We start from the raw sequence: 16887 nt of genomic DNA, 5'->3' as shown, positions 1-16887 counted from the left end.
CTCAAGGTCGGCAGCAGTACTTATTGGAACGAACCCTAGACTGAATCATGATAGTCTAAACTGGAATAAAAGCCCATTGGAGGAAAGGAACCATGTGGTTGAAATTACACTTCCGGATCACAATTAATAATTAATTTCACTGTCAATTTCTCTCTTTTCCTTTTTTGTTTTTAGCCGACTTCAAAAATAAACAGCTAACCATTAAATATATTTTTAAAATTCATAATAATAGAGAAAAAGGCTAAATTCAATAGAGGAAACCATTTCAGACTTTATTAAAGCTGCTTTTCAATTTACATACAAGTCAGAATTACATATTTACAAATGTACATGGATATGTCTTGTAACAAGTTTTAAATCGTAATATGCTGTTATATCAACAGCATATTCAGTAGATGTGCAATAGGAAAATAAAGACAGTGGGTGCTGCAATGTGCTGCATAAAAACAAACTTAAAAAATAGAATTCTTTCTCATGTCTCCGGCCTCTGAGTCGAAAAAGTACAAATTACACGGTAAGATTTTATTTGGGTGACCAAAAAAAAAACAAAAACAAAAAAACCCTGACGACTTTAGTGCCCATGTCAGCTTTCTCAAGAGGGCAGAATATAAACTCTCACAATGTACAACAGGTAAAAAATAGTTCTCCAGGAGGTTTACAGCATGGGGCTTATGAAGTACATGCCACACAGAGTGATGATATACAGAGAGATAGAGAGAGACTCCTCTTAACAATATACATGCTCTTTAGGGGGAACAGTGTGAGGTATAAGAGGACACATCTGTACAAGTGTAACATTTATTTCTCAGCACGTGGACGCACAGCTATGCAAGCCACAGTTTAGCTCACAGTTTGACATCGAAAGGCCTGTAAACTGGTTTGTTTCCTCTTCCTTTACGTTCAGTGGGAGGATCTTAAAAGAAAAAAAGTGCTTCTCAGCAAGTTCTTGAGAAGCCAATCACGATCACAAGCACTGATTTTAGTCCAATTAAGAAAAAAAATCAAAGAAAAAAAAAACTGCTAATCATGGCTTTGTCGAGCAGGTGGACAAGCTGGTTTCCTGTTTGAAACAGTGTCACACATTCAACAACGCAGGTGGAAAAAGGAGAGATTGTTTTACAGTGTACCTCGTGGATACAGTAAAAATCCTGGGATATATATTTAAAAAACATTTAAAAAGGAAGGTGTCATTCAGTGTTCAGAATAGCACAGGCTTCAGAGGTTGCGTGCAGAACAGCTGGTCGTCAAAGGCGGTTGGCATCAATCTACATCAGAACAGTGGACGTATCACATTTTCTAAACTAGTTACTTAACTGTGACGTTTACTCAGCTACATTTTGGTGTCAAGTACACAAAGTATTGCTCTCAGGCCGGAGGTGCAAACATGTCGAGCAGGTCCGGGCCGTGGTATTATTAACCCAGCTTGTGGAGAAGCAGCTACTGTCACATGCTTGAATAGGGCTGGTTGCACAGAGAGGAGGGGGGGAGGAGGGGGACAAAGCCTGCTTTTGTTGCTGCGGTGCAGACCAAAGATAGGTGAGCACGGTGACACAAAAAAAACAGACACACATTCAGAACACTGAGATTCGGGCCGCGACGGCTGTTTGAGCAGAGGCTGCACATGTGTCTGAAAAACTCTGATCGAACTGCTGTCTGTTGTCAACACAAACAATCAGGTGAGTGTGCGCGCGCACCCACGCGGACACAAAGACAGGTATGCAGTCACACCCGTCTGCCTACAGAAACGTCTTCCTGAGAGGTAAAAATCCAGAGCAGTGCACTGGCGGGTTGCTCAATCCCTCATAGGAGGAAAACAATTCACTTAGAATGAAGTGCAAGACACCTGACCACCAGGTTGTACTGTTGTTGACATTCACCTAGTGACTGCGTGCGGTTCTTAATATCATAAAAACACCTTTAAGGGAAGCTCATTATCCATGTGTGAGGAATACAGCGTTCTTTAGTAGCTTCAACAACACAAAACGCCTGCACGCAATCAACCTGCTCACTTTTCCTCCCAGATGTACTGAAAGCATTTGTCCTCTTGCGGCCGCCTGCTACTTTTCACAGTGTGCGATCAGCGACTGACACCAAAGCCAGTGTTATCGGGGGTCTGATGGTGTTTGTCTACATAACATCCTCCTGCACAAGAATCTGTCGCCGTGCTGCGATGTCGTCGTCGACTTGAAGGGGCTCGACTAACCAGCAGTTCTGTCCCCTCTGCAGACGGCGCGTGTTTAGTGCAGATGTCCTTTCTAACCTCTCCACATTAATGCTACATAATCACTAGGCCTGGACTGCCTGTTCAGTCAGTTATTAGACTGCGGACATTTAGCTTTAAAGAAGGCCTCGCAGGAGGTGATACATCACATGACTTGTGTGCCGAGGAATGACAGATATCCCTGATATTTCCCTCTCGCTCGAAGGAACGGCAAAAAAAAAAAAAATTATACTTAAATTCTACCAACATGCTGACACCTTTGAATATAAAAACAATTTTAAATGACAGTGCAGTTCTTCTAAATACTCTGGAAAAAGGGGGGCAGTTAGCACTTAGCCAGCGCTGGCTGATCTGCAGAGAAAGTTTTGGTTTTCAGATGGATTTAGAAACTGTGACGTGGGTGACTGTCCTCCTGTCAGACCAAACTCCAGCTTTTTTCCTTCTTTGTTTTTTAGGAGTTTTCCACTTGTACAAAATGATTTTAGGTGCAGTGATTTAAATTAAAAAAAAAAAAAAAAAAAGCTGGGAAGACCTGACTCAGGTCAGGGTTTGATGTCGGAGAAGCTGGTGTAGGTCTCGCTGCAGCTGGAAGAAGTGCTGAGGTTCCCAGAGACGCTGCCATCTGCAGGACAAACACACAAACAGCAATGCTCTGTTAAAGCCAGATGTTGCAGGGGGAGAATAATAGCGTCATTGTGCCGCATTGCTAGGCAACAGGTACCCATACTGCAGCGTTAAGGGAAAGATATGAATGTGTGTACTTCCTGTTCGTTGTAACCGACCTGAGCTGCTGAGTGATTGAGATGACTTGGACTCTGAGATGAGGCTGAGGAGGTTTGCTGCTGCCACCCAGCCCTCCTTACTGGTGCGAAGGTTCTTTACGAACCTGTGAAGGAGTTAAATAAATATATATATTTGAGATAAAATTACAGGACATTTTACATTAATAAGCCACAACATTAAAACCACTGTAAGTGTAATATATAGCACTGATGATCTTGTTATAAAGCAATGCTTAGTTAGAAAGCATAGCATATAGCATATATGTAAGCATTGCTATCGACCAACCAAACCCCTCCAATCCCCACACCCAGGGCAAAGCAGCCTCCCTCATCTGGATACAGCTCCCAACCACAGCAAAATGAAATAAAAAATAATTTAAAAACTGCTGTGACAAGATTAGATACCATTCTGATTGAGCAATTCTGGAATGCACTGACTGCACCTCACCCTGAACAGGACCCAAAGGATCCTGGTACCATACAGCACAGGACATTTCCACAATTCTACCCAGTATCCTGATTGCTTACAGCTCGTTTTGGTGAGAAGTTTTTTTTTGTTTGTTTGTTTTTTTGACACTGTAATTTTTATTGATAGTTTTGTCACAGTTTAAACACAGACACGTATTGCTTTACAGGAGAAATAACCATGCAAGCACACAGTCAAAACAAACGGAACTAAGGCGAACCAAAGGTGTGGGTGCCAATTCTAATCAACTACCGTATGCATACCTGCCTTTACTCCGCAGCATACATACTCCAGCTTATATACGTACTTTTATACGGGCAAGCATCAATAGATATACAGAGTTATAGAACTTAGATGTTTTGTTCGTTCATTAATTTTCCTCGGTGCCATATAATGTCCACTTCTCCCACTTAGCAACGAAAATATCTTCCTTTAATCTGAGAATGTAAGTCATTTTTTCCATTGCATAGATTTCTCCAACAATATTTAACCAGTCTTTTGAAGAAGGCGGATCCAGTTTGCACCAGTTTCTTGTTATGGTGAGAAGTTTTAACATTGTGGCTAATAAACAAAGATCGAAATAGAAGACCTATGACAGTTACTCTCCATTTACATGTACGAGCACTAAATTCTCCCGAGTGCGAGTGTTTGTGTGAGTGTTAGACAAAGCGCTTAGTGTGTGTGTGTGAGAGAGAGAGACTGGGAGAATGAGGTTTGTAGTAAAAAGCATTTTGAGTGCTCAGTCACAGAAGAAAAGCCTGATTAAAGTACCACTCACATCATATTTATGTTATGTGTCACATCATGAAAGCAGAGTGAACTTGTTCCTTTAAGAATGAAAGTTCAGATTATATTCCCTCGCAGAATTAGATGTGTATACCATCAGCTTTTCTTTATTCTAGTCCAGTGTTCGCATTTGGAGCCCTTAAATTCGGCAGCTATCCTAAAAAGTGTGTGCAGTCACAAATTACCAACTTTTACTCTTTCTTTGTGGCACAGATTCAACACGGTCCTGGAAACATTCCTCAATCTTGGGTCTATAGCGTCACACATTTGCTCCAGAAGACACCCACTGTGGTCTTCTGCTTCAAGGTGTGACATGTGCATTCAGAGATGCTCTTCTGCACACCTTGCTGGTAACAAGTGGTTATTTGAGTTACTCTTTCCTCCCTATCAGCTCAAATGCATCTGGGTCCCATTAAAATCCATTTAAATTAAGTGTTGTTTGCTTTTGTTTTTTTACCACTGTCCCTCCTCTCCTTCTCTGATCAGCTGGACCATGTCTCCACTCTTAACAGACAGCTCCTGAGGTCCCGCTTTCTCGCAGTCTGCCACCACAGTATACTTTCCCGGAGCCTAAAAGGATCAAATGTTAACAACTTTACCAACTTTTACAACCACACTTTAACTTTAAAGCTAAAAAAGAAATAAAAATACAGATCTATAATAATTCTTCATTCTCAGGCTCACCAGCTTCTTTCCTACTTCGTCCTCGGGGTCAGAGTTCATGGGGTCCTCGCCGCTGGAGTAGCCATCGTTCTCTTCTGAGGCGTCCGCTGAGAGAGACACCTTGTTCCAGCCTGTAGGTTGGATGATGGGAAAATCAGAGAGAGAAAAGTTCAACACACAGACAAAAAAAAGGGCAAAAGGAGAGAAGTGAGGTCGATCTTTATCACAAAGCTCCGTGTTAAATCAAGTGAGATTAGATGTTTGAGCTCAATAGTGAAGTACAGAAAAATGACATGAATGGATCAAATATTTGCGAAAGCCACACAAATCTCCTGTGTGGAGGGTAACCCCCTCCCCCCCAAAAAAATGTGATCGATCAGATTATGAAAAATTTATCTGTTTAGATACAAAAACCACACACGCGCCTCCAAAAGTCACAGAGATCATCAGACAGAAAGAAAAGGAGGACCTGTGATCAGAAAACAGATTTCAATCACCTGCATTTGTTACAAGGCTGCTCTGACTCCCAGTGCCGAAAAATAGTTGCTGAAGTGGCGTACTGTGTACAGCACCACAACAACCCCAAACAAACAAACAAGCAAAAAACACCCGACAGCAGAAGAAGAGGCAATGATTGATTTGAGGTCGAGCAGGCACCGTGCAAAAAGATTTAGCCTAGAACTGAGACTTCAGATTTAGTCAGGTTGAATCTTTAGATCTCGCTCCAATGTGCAAAAAGACAGTAAGACTCAGTAAAAGGCTAAAGGACTCCTACGGCAGATACACGCTGCGACACTTTACCTCGGTTCAAATCAATCACGAGCACCCACAAACAACAGCAAACACCCCCACTGTGGCTGCTGATGCTCAGAGCGGCTCTGTACCTCGCCGCTTGCTCTGTAACAGACTAGAGGTGCTCATCCATCTGACTCTGCTCAGAGTGACGTGGGGAGCCGGCTCTGAAGGGGAAGAAACGGCCAGCAAAATGAATAAAAAAAAAAAAAATCAGTGACAACCAGCCTGTGGTGTTGGTGACAACGGGTCAGCTGATCAAGCATCACTGAAATGCACAAGATACCAGACATGTAACAGTGATGATGATGATGACCTGTGGATGAAGGTTACAAAGTTGGTCTCTGCTGTGCGACTATCTGCATGGGTGAAACTCAAACCAGCCTTTGGAAACATTTCATTGGTCTAAATCAAAAATGCACCAGATTCCAATTGGGCAGTTTTAGCAAACAAAGCAACACAATACAAATATATTAGTGCCATTTTAGCTGCTTCTATTACTCATTTGAAGACATGCAGATAGTCTCCATGATCAGCAAGAGGATGAAGAACAGCCTCTATATTGATGGACCGATGGGTTGCTACAACGTTACGCCCCGTTTGTAACGAAACGTGTGTCAAAATCTACATTATGGAGACAATCGAAGCAGAAGTACATCGTGATCAAGTGAGATGGCCTCTAAGATGAAATGCTCCCTCATAATGGGGCGGAAATATACCTTTGAACCCAAACGGTGTGGGATCGCTCTTTACCAGGTGGCGTTTGGAGCTGTGCTCAGGGCTCAGAGTCGAGCCTGGCCACGCAGGAAGGAAAGATGTGAAGGAGGAAGAAGAGAAGAGAAGTGAGGGAGGACAGAAGCGAGAAGGAAGCAAGAAATTAACACTAACGTTAGAAGTTTGTACATGATGCGAACAGTCTTAGCTAATCAATAGCCAAACACACACACACACACCATTACAGTGGTGGATACTCATATTAAATTTGGTCAAAGGTAAAGATAAGCATGAAGCTAAACCCTGTGAGCACACAAGCACAACTCAGCTGCTGTGCAAACTCCTGCTTTAGAAGAGCAGCCAATCAGAAGAAGGTTGTCTTAAACTCAGTAGAGCTATTTAAAAAAAAAAAAAAAAAAAAAAAAAAAAAAAAGTCTTGTAGCAGATAGGCCAAAGTGAGCATGTGCAACAAGGCCCGCTATAGGCTAAATAACTGAACTGAGAGCCCAAGAATTAAAAAAAAAAAAAATGAAGCTGTCACCTTTAAAGTTTTAAATAATACTACTTTCATGAAGAGGAGCTTCTACTTCACTTTCACCTCTACTCCAGTGACTAGTTGTATTTTTTTCCAATATAATTTAAAAACCTTAATATTCATTTTGATTCAGCCACAATGGCAGTGTTAAACTTTTGCCACCAGGAGGCAGACTGTCTCCAACATAACCATCGGGGATCATGTGAGCTCCATTAGGCCGTAAAGCAGGTTAGACTGGAGGAGGCTGATTAATTATTGGGCACCGGGTAAAATCTCAGACAGAGGCTCACATTCAGAACTGGATTCTGAAGCCTTTATTTAATATATTAGCATTCTTAGTTCATATAGCGAAGGGTGTTTCTTGCTGATAATCAACTGAACTTTTCATCACTGACAAACGACATACTGTGACGGGCCACGCTGAGCTGTTCTTAGCATTATCCTTCCTTTAAAAAAACGTTTGCATTCGCTAACGTTACCTTTGGGACTCTTGAGATTGCTGAAGCCCTGCAAAGTAAAACGCTTTTTGGCCACTGAGGACCTGTCAGTGGTCGGACTGGTCACCGGCTCTTCTGGAAGCAATGATTTGAAATGAGTGCAGGACAAGGGCAGCCATGAAAAGAGAGAAGAAGCCCCAAACAGGGGAGTGGAGAGGAGAGAGAAAGATGATAGATGAAGACAAAAAGAACCTGGTTTAGTGGGAGTTTAGAGCACAGCTTAGAGTAGGGACTTAGATAAAAGTGTTATCGTCTTCGAAGATGCTGTTTAACTCAAACATCTACCTTTGTGTTTCGGCGAGGATGACGAGTTGCTGTCAGAGGTCGGGGCTGGCTCAGTCTTCTTCTCCTCCTGCTTCTTCTGGTTCTTCTGACCGCTGCTACGGAAAGGGCTGCAAAAAGAAAAAAGTAAAAAAATAGACGTATGTGTGATTTTTTTCCTTATTATCTCTAATCTGTCTAATGAGTCCTTACGTTACATATAAGCCACCAACCTGAGAGAGATGGAAGTGGTGTTGTTGCTGGTGGGACTTGGGGACATAGAGTCTGAGCTCTTCTGCTGGCTGGCATCTAAAACATACAACAACAACAAACGTATTCAAAAGGAATAAAATAGGTTTAAAAAATAAAAACTTCTGGAAAAGTTAAGGAAGAAGTTTTCACAATACCTCTGCAGGCTTTGAGCTGCTGAGTCAAAACTTTGCGGATCTCGTTCACCCATGCCGTTTTAATCTCCGGCGTCGGGGCCTAGATTAGAACAAGTGCGGACAATCATTCCTCATCTCTAAAGGTATGATTAATAAAAGCAATCAGGTCGAACGCCCTTACCTGCACTATAAAAACTTCTTCTCTCGAGTTGCACCAGATCTCAAACTTCTTGTTGTCTCCCTTGGCATTCTCTGTGATGCCCACCGCGCTCATCTGAAAGAATATAGAGAACTTAAACATTAAATCTTTACTGCTACGGCACGGCATCGACCTTCCTTTTAAAAATGGAGCAACAGGCTCACACTGAGGGAGTGTTTGAAGCTGTAAGACGGAGCCTTCTCGTAGCCCTCCCCGTTCTCCTCTCTCCTCTTGCAGAAGAGCAGGGCCTTCTGGTGCAGGAACAGGTGCCTCTGCATGGGCTTAAACCTGGCCAGGTCCTTCACTTTGGCATGACCTTTCTTATGCTCGGTCCACACGCTGAAGGAGCCCTGCATCAGCAGACGACCCAGCTCTGACAGGTTACCCTAACAGGGTGAAAAGACAGATGCGTGTTTTTGCATTGCACAACCTCTGAAAGCCGAGAAATAAAAAATTCTGGTAGCTTATTGCCAAAACTGTCCTGTAATTATAAAGCAGAACATTTTTGTTCATTTACTTTTTTGTCATTTAATTGTTTATCTATTACTCGTCAGTGGGACAAGTACAGTATACATACAGTTAAATCAATTAAAACATTTACACCTTTACTGGGCAAATTCTGGCTCCTGGACCTTATGTTTCGCACCCCTGGTTAAAGTTTTGCAGCATTGCAGTTTTGAAACTGGCCACATGATGGAGCTATTGTGACTGTTTTTGACTCTGGCTTTGCACCTTTGCACAGGTAGCTGTGTTTCAGCTCTGTAGCCTTTAATGTTTTTAGATATTTGATTATATGTACTTAAAAAACAAAGAAACCTTTTAGCCTGGAGGGGAAAATGGAAAAAGCAGATAAGAAAAGTGGGAAGAGAGTTGGCAGAGGGCACTTAGGGGAGAGTGTGGGGTGTACTCATGCCCAGGCCCTGTAAACCCCATCAGCTCTTGTTAAAGAATAATTAACCTGCTCTGTATTTTAAAAGAACGCACGAAACTGCAAACTCAACCCATTTTCCCACAGCTAGATATCCCATTCAAGACTTTCAAGGCAGTTTGAAATGATTTGACCACCTCTAGTAAAGTTTGCAAACGCAGTGTACTTCTTCTAACCTCATATCCTGTGATAGCAATGAGATGCATGGAGTCATTAACGGCTTTGAGAATCCCAAGAATGGAGGACAGCGCTTCCTGTAGGTCGTCACAACCGTCACAGCCCTTGCTGTACTTCAACATCTCCTGCAAACATTGAAAAAAACAAAACAGTGAGTCATCCCCCCTCTTACATAACAGGTGTACATAATACATGAACAGAGCCGACCTTAAGCAGTAGCTGGTACTTGGTGATTCTCTGGACGGGTTTAAGGAGGTAGGAGTCCAATCCAAGTTTATGTTCCAGCTTCTTCTGGCACTCCTGGTGTATAAAACATGAGCCGGTTAAGATTTAAGTTTTATATTGCTTAAAAGCCCGTGAAAAGGAAGGCGGTGCTACAGCTGTGAGGGCTGACCTGGAAGAAGGCACAGTCGGAGCACTGTCTCCACAAGCTCTCGGAGCGAGGTTTATTTTGGCAGTAAGCCTCGTAGATCTGCAGGTCCTTCATCTGCAGCGAAAACAATCATTAGCAAGTCAGTACGAGCTCAACCGCTGTTGACGGAAACATTGCTGAAAGTTGCTGAAACATTGCTAAAAGTGCTCACCCGTTCTAAAAAGCAGCGGCCCACCAGCTCTGGGCAGTCAGTGTGTGCTTCCAGTTCCTTCAGAAATGTCCTTGAGACAGGAAAGACAGGTATAAATACTCAAACTATGAACAACATTTGTAAAGCACCCACATATATAATCAATTAGCTTAAAAGTGTACCTCTTGTGAAACTGGTAGATTTCTGGCATGTTCCCAAACAGGATGTCCTTCTTGCTGTGCAGGTTGCTGGGGATGAGGTGAGCCATGGCAGGGTTGTCCATCTCTGCCGCGTAGCCCTGGATTTTAACATCGCACATTTAGTAAAAGCTTCAGCCTTTTCACCAAGTAATGTCAGGTCACGGTATCATTACCGACACGACAACGCTCACCTCCAGCACACACAGCAGCTCCTCGACATAAGCTCTCTCCGTCTCCAGCAGCTCGTTCATCACGTGACTGAAATGTACACACACACAACACAAAATACAATGCGGACTACAAAGAACAAGCAGCATGATTGCCAAATAATTGCTTTCCTATCTAGGGCTCTGGGGAAAGGACTTTGACCCCTTACCGGCGAAGCACTGCCAAGTTTTCTTCTTCTTCTGAAAGAGAAGCATGTCTTGTGCCACCGTTGTGTACAGGAGACTCCACCTTAAAAAATAAATAAATGAATGAATCAGACACAGTCATGCATGTTTAGTATTTATCACCCTCTTAAAACCTTTATTGTATCATACAACATTCGTAGAAATGATAAGAATTTACCTTTTTGGAGAGGACATTATCAGCAGAGTATCTCCTGTCTTTTCTCTCTAGATCTGATTAGAAAAAAACATCATTATGTTTTTTTTCATCCAAGTTTAGATTCGTCCTTCTCATCCTAATCAAACCACCACTAAACGAGTAAAAGATACCTCGTTCGACATCAGTTCCTGGCACTTGTTCTTCTTTAAACCAATTACAGATGGCTACTTACGGGGAGAAGAATGCGGCGACTTGACTTCAGGTCTTGGAGCTACTGGCTGGACTGGTCTCGTCTGTTTAGCGGCGAGTTTCTTCAGGCTGACGCGTCTCTTCTCGAACATCTCCTGGACGGAGCTTTGCTTCTGGAAAACTCTCTCTATCTGGTCCTACAGGAGGATGGAAAATATTGCAGCTCAATGTGAAATATGATAAAGGTATCACACATTAAAAATTTAAACTGAAAGTCTTCTCACGGACCCTGAGCTGAGAGTTGAGCACCGCCTCGTACTGGCAGCAGATGGCGCTGCGGTCAGTGAGGGTGTGCAGGGATGCTGTATCCAAGTATCGCTCCAGTTCTTGTAGAGCTGCTTCTGCCCCGTCCTGAGACTGACAGCGGTCCACTGGCTGGTTAGCCAACAGGAAGATGCCTTCCTCACACCAGTGCGACGCCTTTGAGGGGGGAAATACCAATGAGTGCTTCTAAGGATACAGCGGATGTGTTGTGGACGATTAATGAAGCCTTCCTCACACTCTTACCTCCTCCAGAGCGTGGTGGAGCTCCATAGCTCTTAGCAGGAGGCTCTTTTTGCTCCTCAGAGTGGAGCTGATCTCCTCACACACTCCTCTCAGTTCGGTGCACTTTGGCCTGATGGAGTCCTCGGCGTAGTGGGAGTTTTCTATCAGCCTGTCACCTTCACTGACCAAGGACAAGGCGAGGTCTAAGATGTCCTTTCAAAACACACCAAAACAATTGGAATATATCTTTATTATAAGTCAGAATATACAGAAGCAGAGCGGGACACAATATTATATACTGGTATTCAGCATTTTGAAGATCTATAGAGATTCTGCACGAACGGAGGACAGATAATGCTGAGCATGTCTTTTTGAACCACATGAGCAAGACTGCGTGTGCAATTGTGTCTACTTACTCGGGCTTTATCCTCGTGGCCGCTGAGCTCTCTCAGGACGTGCTCTGCATGGGCGGGGCTTACGCTGACCTCGGAGAAGCCCGACAATCGCTCGGACGTCACGTCGAGTTGGGCGCGCACCTGAGGAGCACAGGGATTGATAAGCACGTCATTTTCCGAGATTTGGATTGGAGATGAGAGGATGACTCTTGACTCACTTCACGGAAGTGCTGCTCAAAATGGCGGAGGTGCAAACACTGCTCCAGCTTGGTACGGTGGCGCTCCCAGAAGTCGTCAAATGCCATCTCCGTCTCATCCAGCTGACCTAGGAGTCTGAAAGGGGAAAGGAGGCAAATGAGAAGCGATGGGAGACAAAAGAGGACATTTATTCGTGCATGCAGGGGCAACTTCATTTTTTATTTATGCATCCTTCAGTTTAGTCCTCCACCTCTGCACAGTGGCCAAGTTTTCCTGTTCATCATGCGTCATGTTGTATTCGGGGTCTGCCTTGAGAGGCTCGTTGATGCAGTCCAGCAGCCGTCCTCCTTGTGACTGCGCCACCCTCAGGTCCTCCTGGAAGTTCAAACCATTTTAAAAACTTTCTAAAAGCAACAAAAAGAGAAAAAGAAGTTTGCCACAAAAACAGAAAAGCATCTCCAACCTTCATCGTATCCTTTTTCAGTGTGTGCGTCTGCAGCAGGATGGTGGTGGCCTCAGCATCGTTGGGTAACTCGGTCTCTGCAAGCTCAGTGCCAAACGCTTGCAAGGTCTGAGCCGTGGTCTTCACCATGAGGGCGAAGGCCTCAATGGCCTGTGGAGGGAATACACGTATGCATATGTATGTGGCAGAGAAAAAAATAAGTCAGAACATATATATATATATTAGGGGTGCAACGATACTCGTATTGATATTGAACCGTTCGATACAGTGCTTTCGGTTCGGTATGCATATGTATCGAACAATACAAAAATTTTTATTTATTTTGTCAACTTTTCTTCTAACGATGCTGTCTGTGTTGAGCACTCAGTGAATCTGCGTTCGACTACTCCGCCTAGGCTGCACTGTCGAGTGCAGATCCACTGAGCGCAGCGCAAGCTAGCAAGACAGAAGCTAAGCTCCTTGCAACATGGCAAATTGAACCTCCCCCACCCTCATTCAGATCTGGCGTTTGGAACTATTTTGGTTTTCATGTGAAGCATGACCCTGAAGGTAAGCGCGTCATGGACTAAAGTAAAACAGTATGTCGGATGTGCCACGCAATGCTCAATTGGTGGGAACTAGTGTGTTAGCGCAGTTAGCTTGTTAACGTGTTGACGCCGTCCAGCCCCACGCACGGGGCAATTCGCGGTAACTCATTAACGGAGATTTGCCGCGCTATGGCGTTAATGTCATTTTAACGAGATTAACGCTGACAGAACTAGTGGGAACACAACGACATTTAGACAGCCGTTAGCACATGATTCTCCTTATGGGGACCTGAAATGTTTAATATGCTGCTGAGAATATAGCCCAGAAGAAGCGTATAGTATAGCTTTTATTTTGGAAAGAGCCATTTCTCTGTAATAAACTCTTTTCCAAAGATGAGTGATTCCTCCATCAGATAGATTTTTTTTTTTTTAATTATTTTGTTGTTTCAGCAACATTAAATTTAAAAACTGTACTTTTGAGTTAAAATATATATTTAGAATTTTAATAAATGACAAATTAAAAAGGCATGAACATTTTTTTGTATCGAAAAAATATCGAACCGTAACACCAAAGTATTGAACTGAACCGAACCGTGAATTTTGTGTATCGTTGCACCCCTAATATATATATATATATTTAAAGAAATCGGGGACAAAATAGTCATGTGTGTGTACATACAGTGCGGTGTGAGATCCAGCTGTCATGGTGGTATTCCTGTGTGCCTCCCAACTCTTTGGTTAGTTGTCCTGGATCGATATACGCATGGAGCTCAGTCACAGAACTCAGCATCACCACCTGACACACAGACACACACAAAAAACTGATTAAATGAAATACTACCACACATTTATTTTGAGATGAGAACAAACATAAACATAAGTTACAACAGTGACGACAGCTCTACACTAGCTAAAATAATAATTGTGCTCTCAGTGACTCACAAGGGAGCCATTACGTAAAGACAAAGTGCTGCGGTGTATTAGTCATACCTTCATCTTGAACTCATCCCTGTTGAACTTGAACAGGAAGTCCGACAGAGTCCGCTGGAACAAAGTAGTGGGACGCAACACCAGAACCAAGTGTAAGTTCCCGGGAAATGAACCCTTACAGAGAAAGGAGGACAGGGAGTCGGATTAGACAGTGATCAATACCTTACGCTTACTTCCACCCACAAATTATCCCAAGAAATTTCAATAACTGAGGTGTGCAGAAGAGCATCTCTGAATGCCAAAGCTTGAAAGATACGGGCTACAACAGCAGAAGACCACAATGAAAACTTGAAACTGAGCTTTCAATTCACAAGCTTAACAAAATGTTATAATAGAAGACTGAAAAAACGTTGCCTGGACTGATGACTCTCCATATCTGCTGTAGGGTCAGAATTTGGCATAAATGACATAAAAGCGTGGATCCATCCTGCTTTGTATCAGCGGTTCAGGCTGGTGTCAATAGCTTTAAAATCGAATCTATGACATGAAGCCATGAAGAAGAGCAAGGTGCACAAGATAAAATGCATTTCATGTCAAGTGTTTTCATCTGATGAGTGCATGCTAGATGAAGTGCTGCAAATTTTGGCACAGAGGCTTTGACCGAACAGAACAGAAAAAGGTTAAACTGAAGTCCCTGTAACAGCCCTCGCTATAAAACTACCTCAGAAGCAATGCTGTGCTCATAGCCTAAAGCAAAGTTGGCTTTAACACACCGTAAATTTGTGAGATATAAGTTTCACAGTTGTGCCAGTCCAACTGTATAGTCTCTCGATCCTGACAGTAATAAAGGCAGAGCCCTGGTTTAACGGTGCAGCTCCTGAGTGAGGCATTAAACAAACCTCACATCTGTGCCCATTGTCCCACTGCTGCAATCCCAAACCAGCAGTAAAGAGATTTAAGAGCGTTTAACATCTAATAAATCTGCTGCGTTTCTTCACTGCAGTTCCCCTGCAGCAGCTCTCATCTGGTAAGCTGTGACTGCAGTGTAATGTTATTAGTCCTGTGACTTTGGGGAGTAGCTGTAGCATTTGGTCTGTCCACCTCCACACTAGCAGGTTAAAAACACTGCCTTCTAACAGGCAGCGGCTCAGGAGGCCACTCAGCTGAAAGGCTATATCGGTTGCGGCTTCCTCTAAATCCCCGAGTGAATTGCTCCGCCCTGTTAGACATCGTAAATCAATGCAGGATGACATGTGCTCACACACACACACACACACACACACACATCACCAGAGGCAAGCTTAGAGCTCTGTGACAAGCTCATGACATTTTTAGCATAACCATAAATTGTATCTGCTGACAAAAGAAAATCTGAAAGATGATGACGCTTAAAAATTAAAGCTTTTTTTTTTGCTGTTTTTTGGTTTAGAGCTGGTTTAATTGGCACTGCTTTTCTTGGTAAATTCATGTCTTTTCTGCTGATCAAACTTCAGCTGAGGCTTAACCCACTGAGCCATGCACTTATAATATCTAAATACAGCGCCCTGTGTTATTTGGGAATATTTTTAGTTGATTTATTCACTGACAAAAGGGAGTGCGTGACGACAGTCTGTACAAAATAGCGCCACGGCTGCCTTATTCATTAGAATCACTGGTAACTCGCAGCAAAGAGTACGAGCCCTATGATAAATAAGTCATCCGTAAAGCATGGCTTCAATTTAGTCTACAAGGAAAAGGACTGCACTGGTACAGAGGCGCTCACACACATCCAGCGTGCATACATCATCGTCATGAAATGCCTGCATTGGGTTGTCATGGAAACGCGTGGAGAGCCTTAGCGGGAAAGACAGAGAGTAGACGAGGAGCCGTCTAAGACTGTTCCCGGTGCCGCAGCCTCATTCTACTCTTCCAGTCATTTATTTTTGGCTTTTACACACACACGCACACACACACACACACACACACACACACGCACACACATGCACGCGCACGCGCACGCACACGCACACGCACACGCACACACACACACACACACACACACACACACACACACACACACAGCTTGCTGTGATGTTGATGAGAGACAGCCAGGTTGGAAAATTCACTCACTCTACACAGCATCTTTCCACCCATACTGCCTGCATATCTTTTACATACACTGCTTCCTATTGGGATTATTGACAGATGACAGTGCATGTTAACTACAGAAAAATAATTTTTTTAATTTTTCCTTTTTTTCCCCTCATCAATAACACACCATCCAGACATCAGTGAGCAGCGCATGTGTAATTGGAGGTCATTAAATTCAATAAACCCTGAGAAGTCCTGGTTTAATTTGTAGCTCTGCATTAACATGACAATACACGTGCTGCTCGGTGCACTCCCCGTGACAGATGAACACCGATACCCCGCTTATACATTAAAGCGGCGCATGCACGCGCACGCACAGACATTTTCCGCGCGCATTAATAAATGATAAGAATTAGAATATAATTTTCTTTTGAGCGAGATGATGGAAGGGAAGAAGGATGGGTGGAACGGGAAAAACCACTTCAGTCATGTCCTCTAATCACATCCACACTGCTCTCCCGGGAGTTGGCCCGCCACCATATTAAACCACCTCCATCCACCACGTGCTCGAACCCCCCCTCCTCCGCCTGCATTACTGCTCTCACTTTTAGACGTGAACAATGTCCCAGTTGCGACAAAGACGCTCAGCTGAGATCTTGACAGGGAGAGTGCTGAAATTTACTGGAACGCCTTTTTAGCTGATGTTAAAAACGATCTGTTGCAACAAACCCGAGCCTCTCACTGGCACCGGCTGACTGAGCCATCTGCATCCACCGCCTGCAGCAATGTTTCCGTATGCATGGATGCCTGTGTATTTATTACCCCTAATCACAAAGACGAGCTGCAGCAG

The 16887-nt window shown here is 43.5% G+C and overlaps 1 protein-coding gene across 4 annotated transcripts in view; it reads right to left on the bottom strand.

The window, feature by feature from the left end:
- Positions 1-259: 259 nt before the first annotated feature.
- mcf2la (mcf.2 cell line derived transforming sequence-like a) overlaps positions 260-16887 on the bottom strand; it is a 38549-nt gene continuing 21921 nt past the window's right edge. Inside the window, exons 5-33 of one of the 4 annotated variants that reach the window (XM_087835703.1) lie at positions 14028-14141; positions 13717-13833; positions 12511-12660; positions 12298-12422; positions 12068-12182; positions 11871-11990; positions 11476-11667; positions 11197-11388; positions 10952-11105; positions 10741-10793; positions 10547-10626; positions 10362-10428; positions 10153-10268; positions 9992-10061; positions 9802-9894; positions 9615-9707; positions 9407-9532; positions 8467-8688; positions 8285-8377; positions 8125-8203; positions 7951-8026; positions 7742-7848; positions 7439-7531; positions 6430-6504; positions 5803-5877; positions 4940-5049; positions 4713-4825; positions 3004-3107; positions 260-2843 (exon numbers count right to left, since the gene is read on the bottom strand). In XM_087835703.1, the coding sequence (XP_087691829.1) occupies positions 2764-2843; positions 3004-3107; positions 4713-4825; positions 4940-5049; positions 5803-5877; positions 6430-6504; positions 7439-7531; positions 7742-7848; positions 7951-8026; positions 8125-8203; positions 8285-8377; positions 8467-8688; positions 9407-9532; positions 9615-9707; positions 9802-9894; positions 9992-10061; positions 10153-10268; positions 10362-10428; positions 10547-10626; positions 10741-10793; positions 10952-11105; positions 11197-11388; positions 11476-11667; positions 11871-11990; positions 12068-12182; positions 12298-12422; positions 12511-12660; positions 13717-13833; positions 14028-14141 (3204 nt within the window). In that variant the 3' untranslated portion in view covers positions 260-2763. The remainder of the gene's footprint in view (positions 2844-3003; positions 3108-4712; positions 4826-4939; positions 5050-5802; positions 5878-6429; positions 6505-7438; positions 7532-7741; positions 7849-7950; positions 8027-8124; positions 8204-8284; positions 8378-8466; positions 8689-9406; positions 9533-9614; positions 9708-9801; positions 9895-9991; positions 10062-10152; positions 10269-10361; positions 10429-10546; positions 10627-10740; positions 10794-10951; positions 11106-11196; positions 11389-11475; positions 11668-11870; positions 11991-12067; positions 12183-12297; positions 12423-12510; positions 12661-13716; positions 13834-14027; positions 14142-16887) is intronic. The other 3 variants (XM_087835700.1, XM_087835701.1, XM_087835702.1) reach the window with 3 other exon arrangements.

The sequence above is a fragment of the Neolamprologus brichardi genome, chromosome 23 (genome assembly GCF_056152115.1).
Source record: "Neolamprologus brichardi isolate AB-2024 chromosome 23, ASM5615211v1, whole genome shotgun sequence".
Taxonomy (NCBI): Eukaryota; Metazoa; Chordata; class Actinopteri; order Cichliformes; family Cichlidae; genus Neolamprologus; species Neolamprologus brichardi.
Note: the sequence above shows the minus strand (reverse complement) of the source record. Positions and strands in the feature narration are given on the sequence as shown.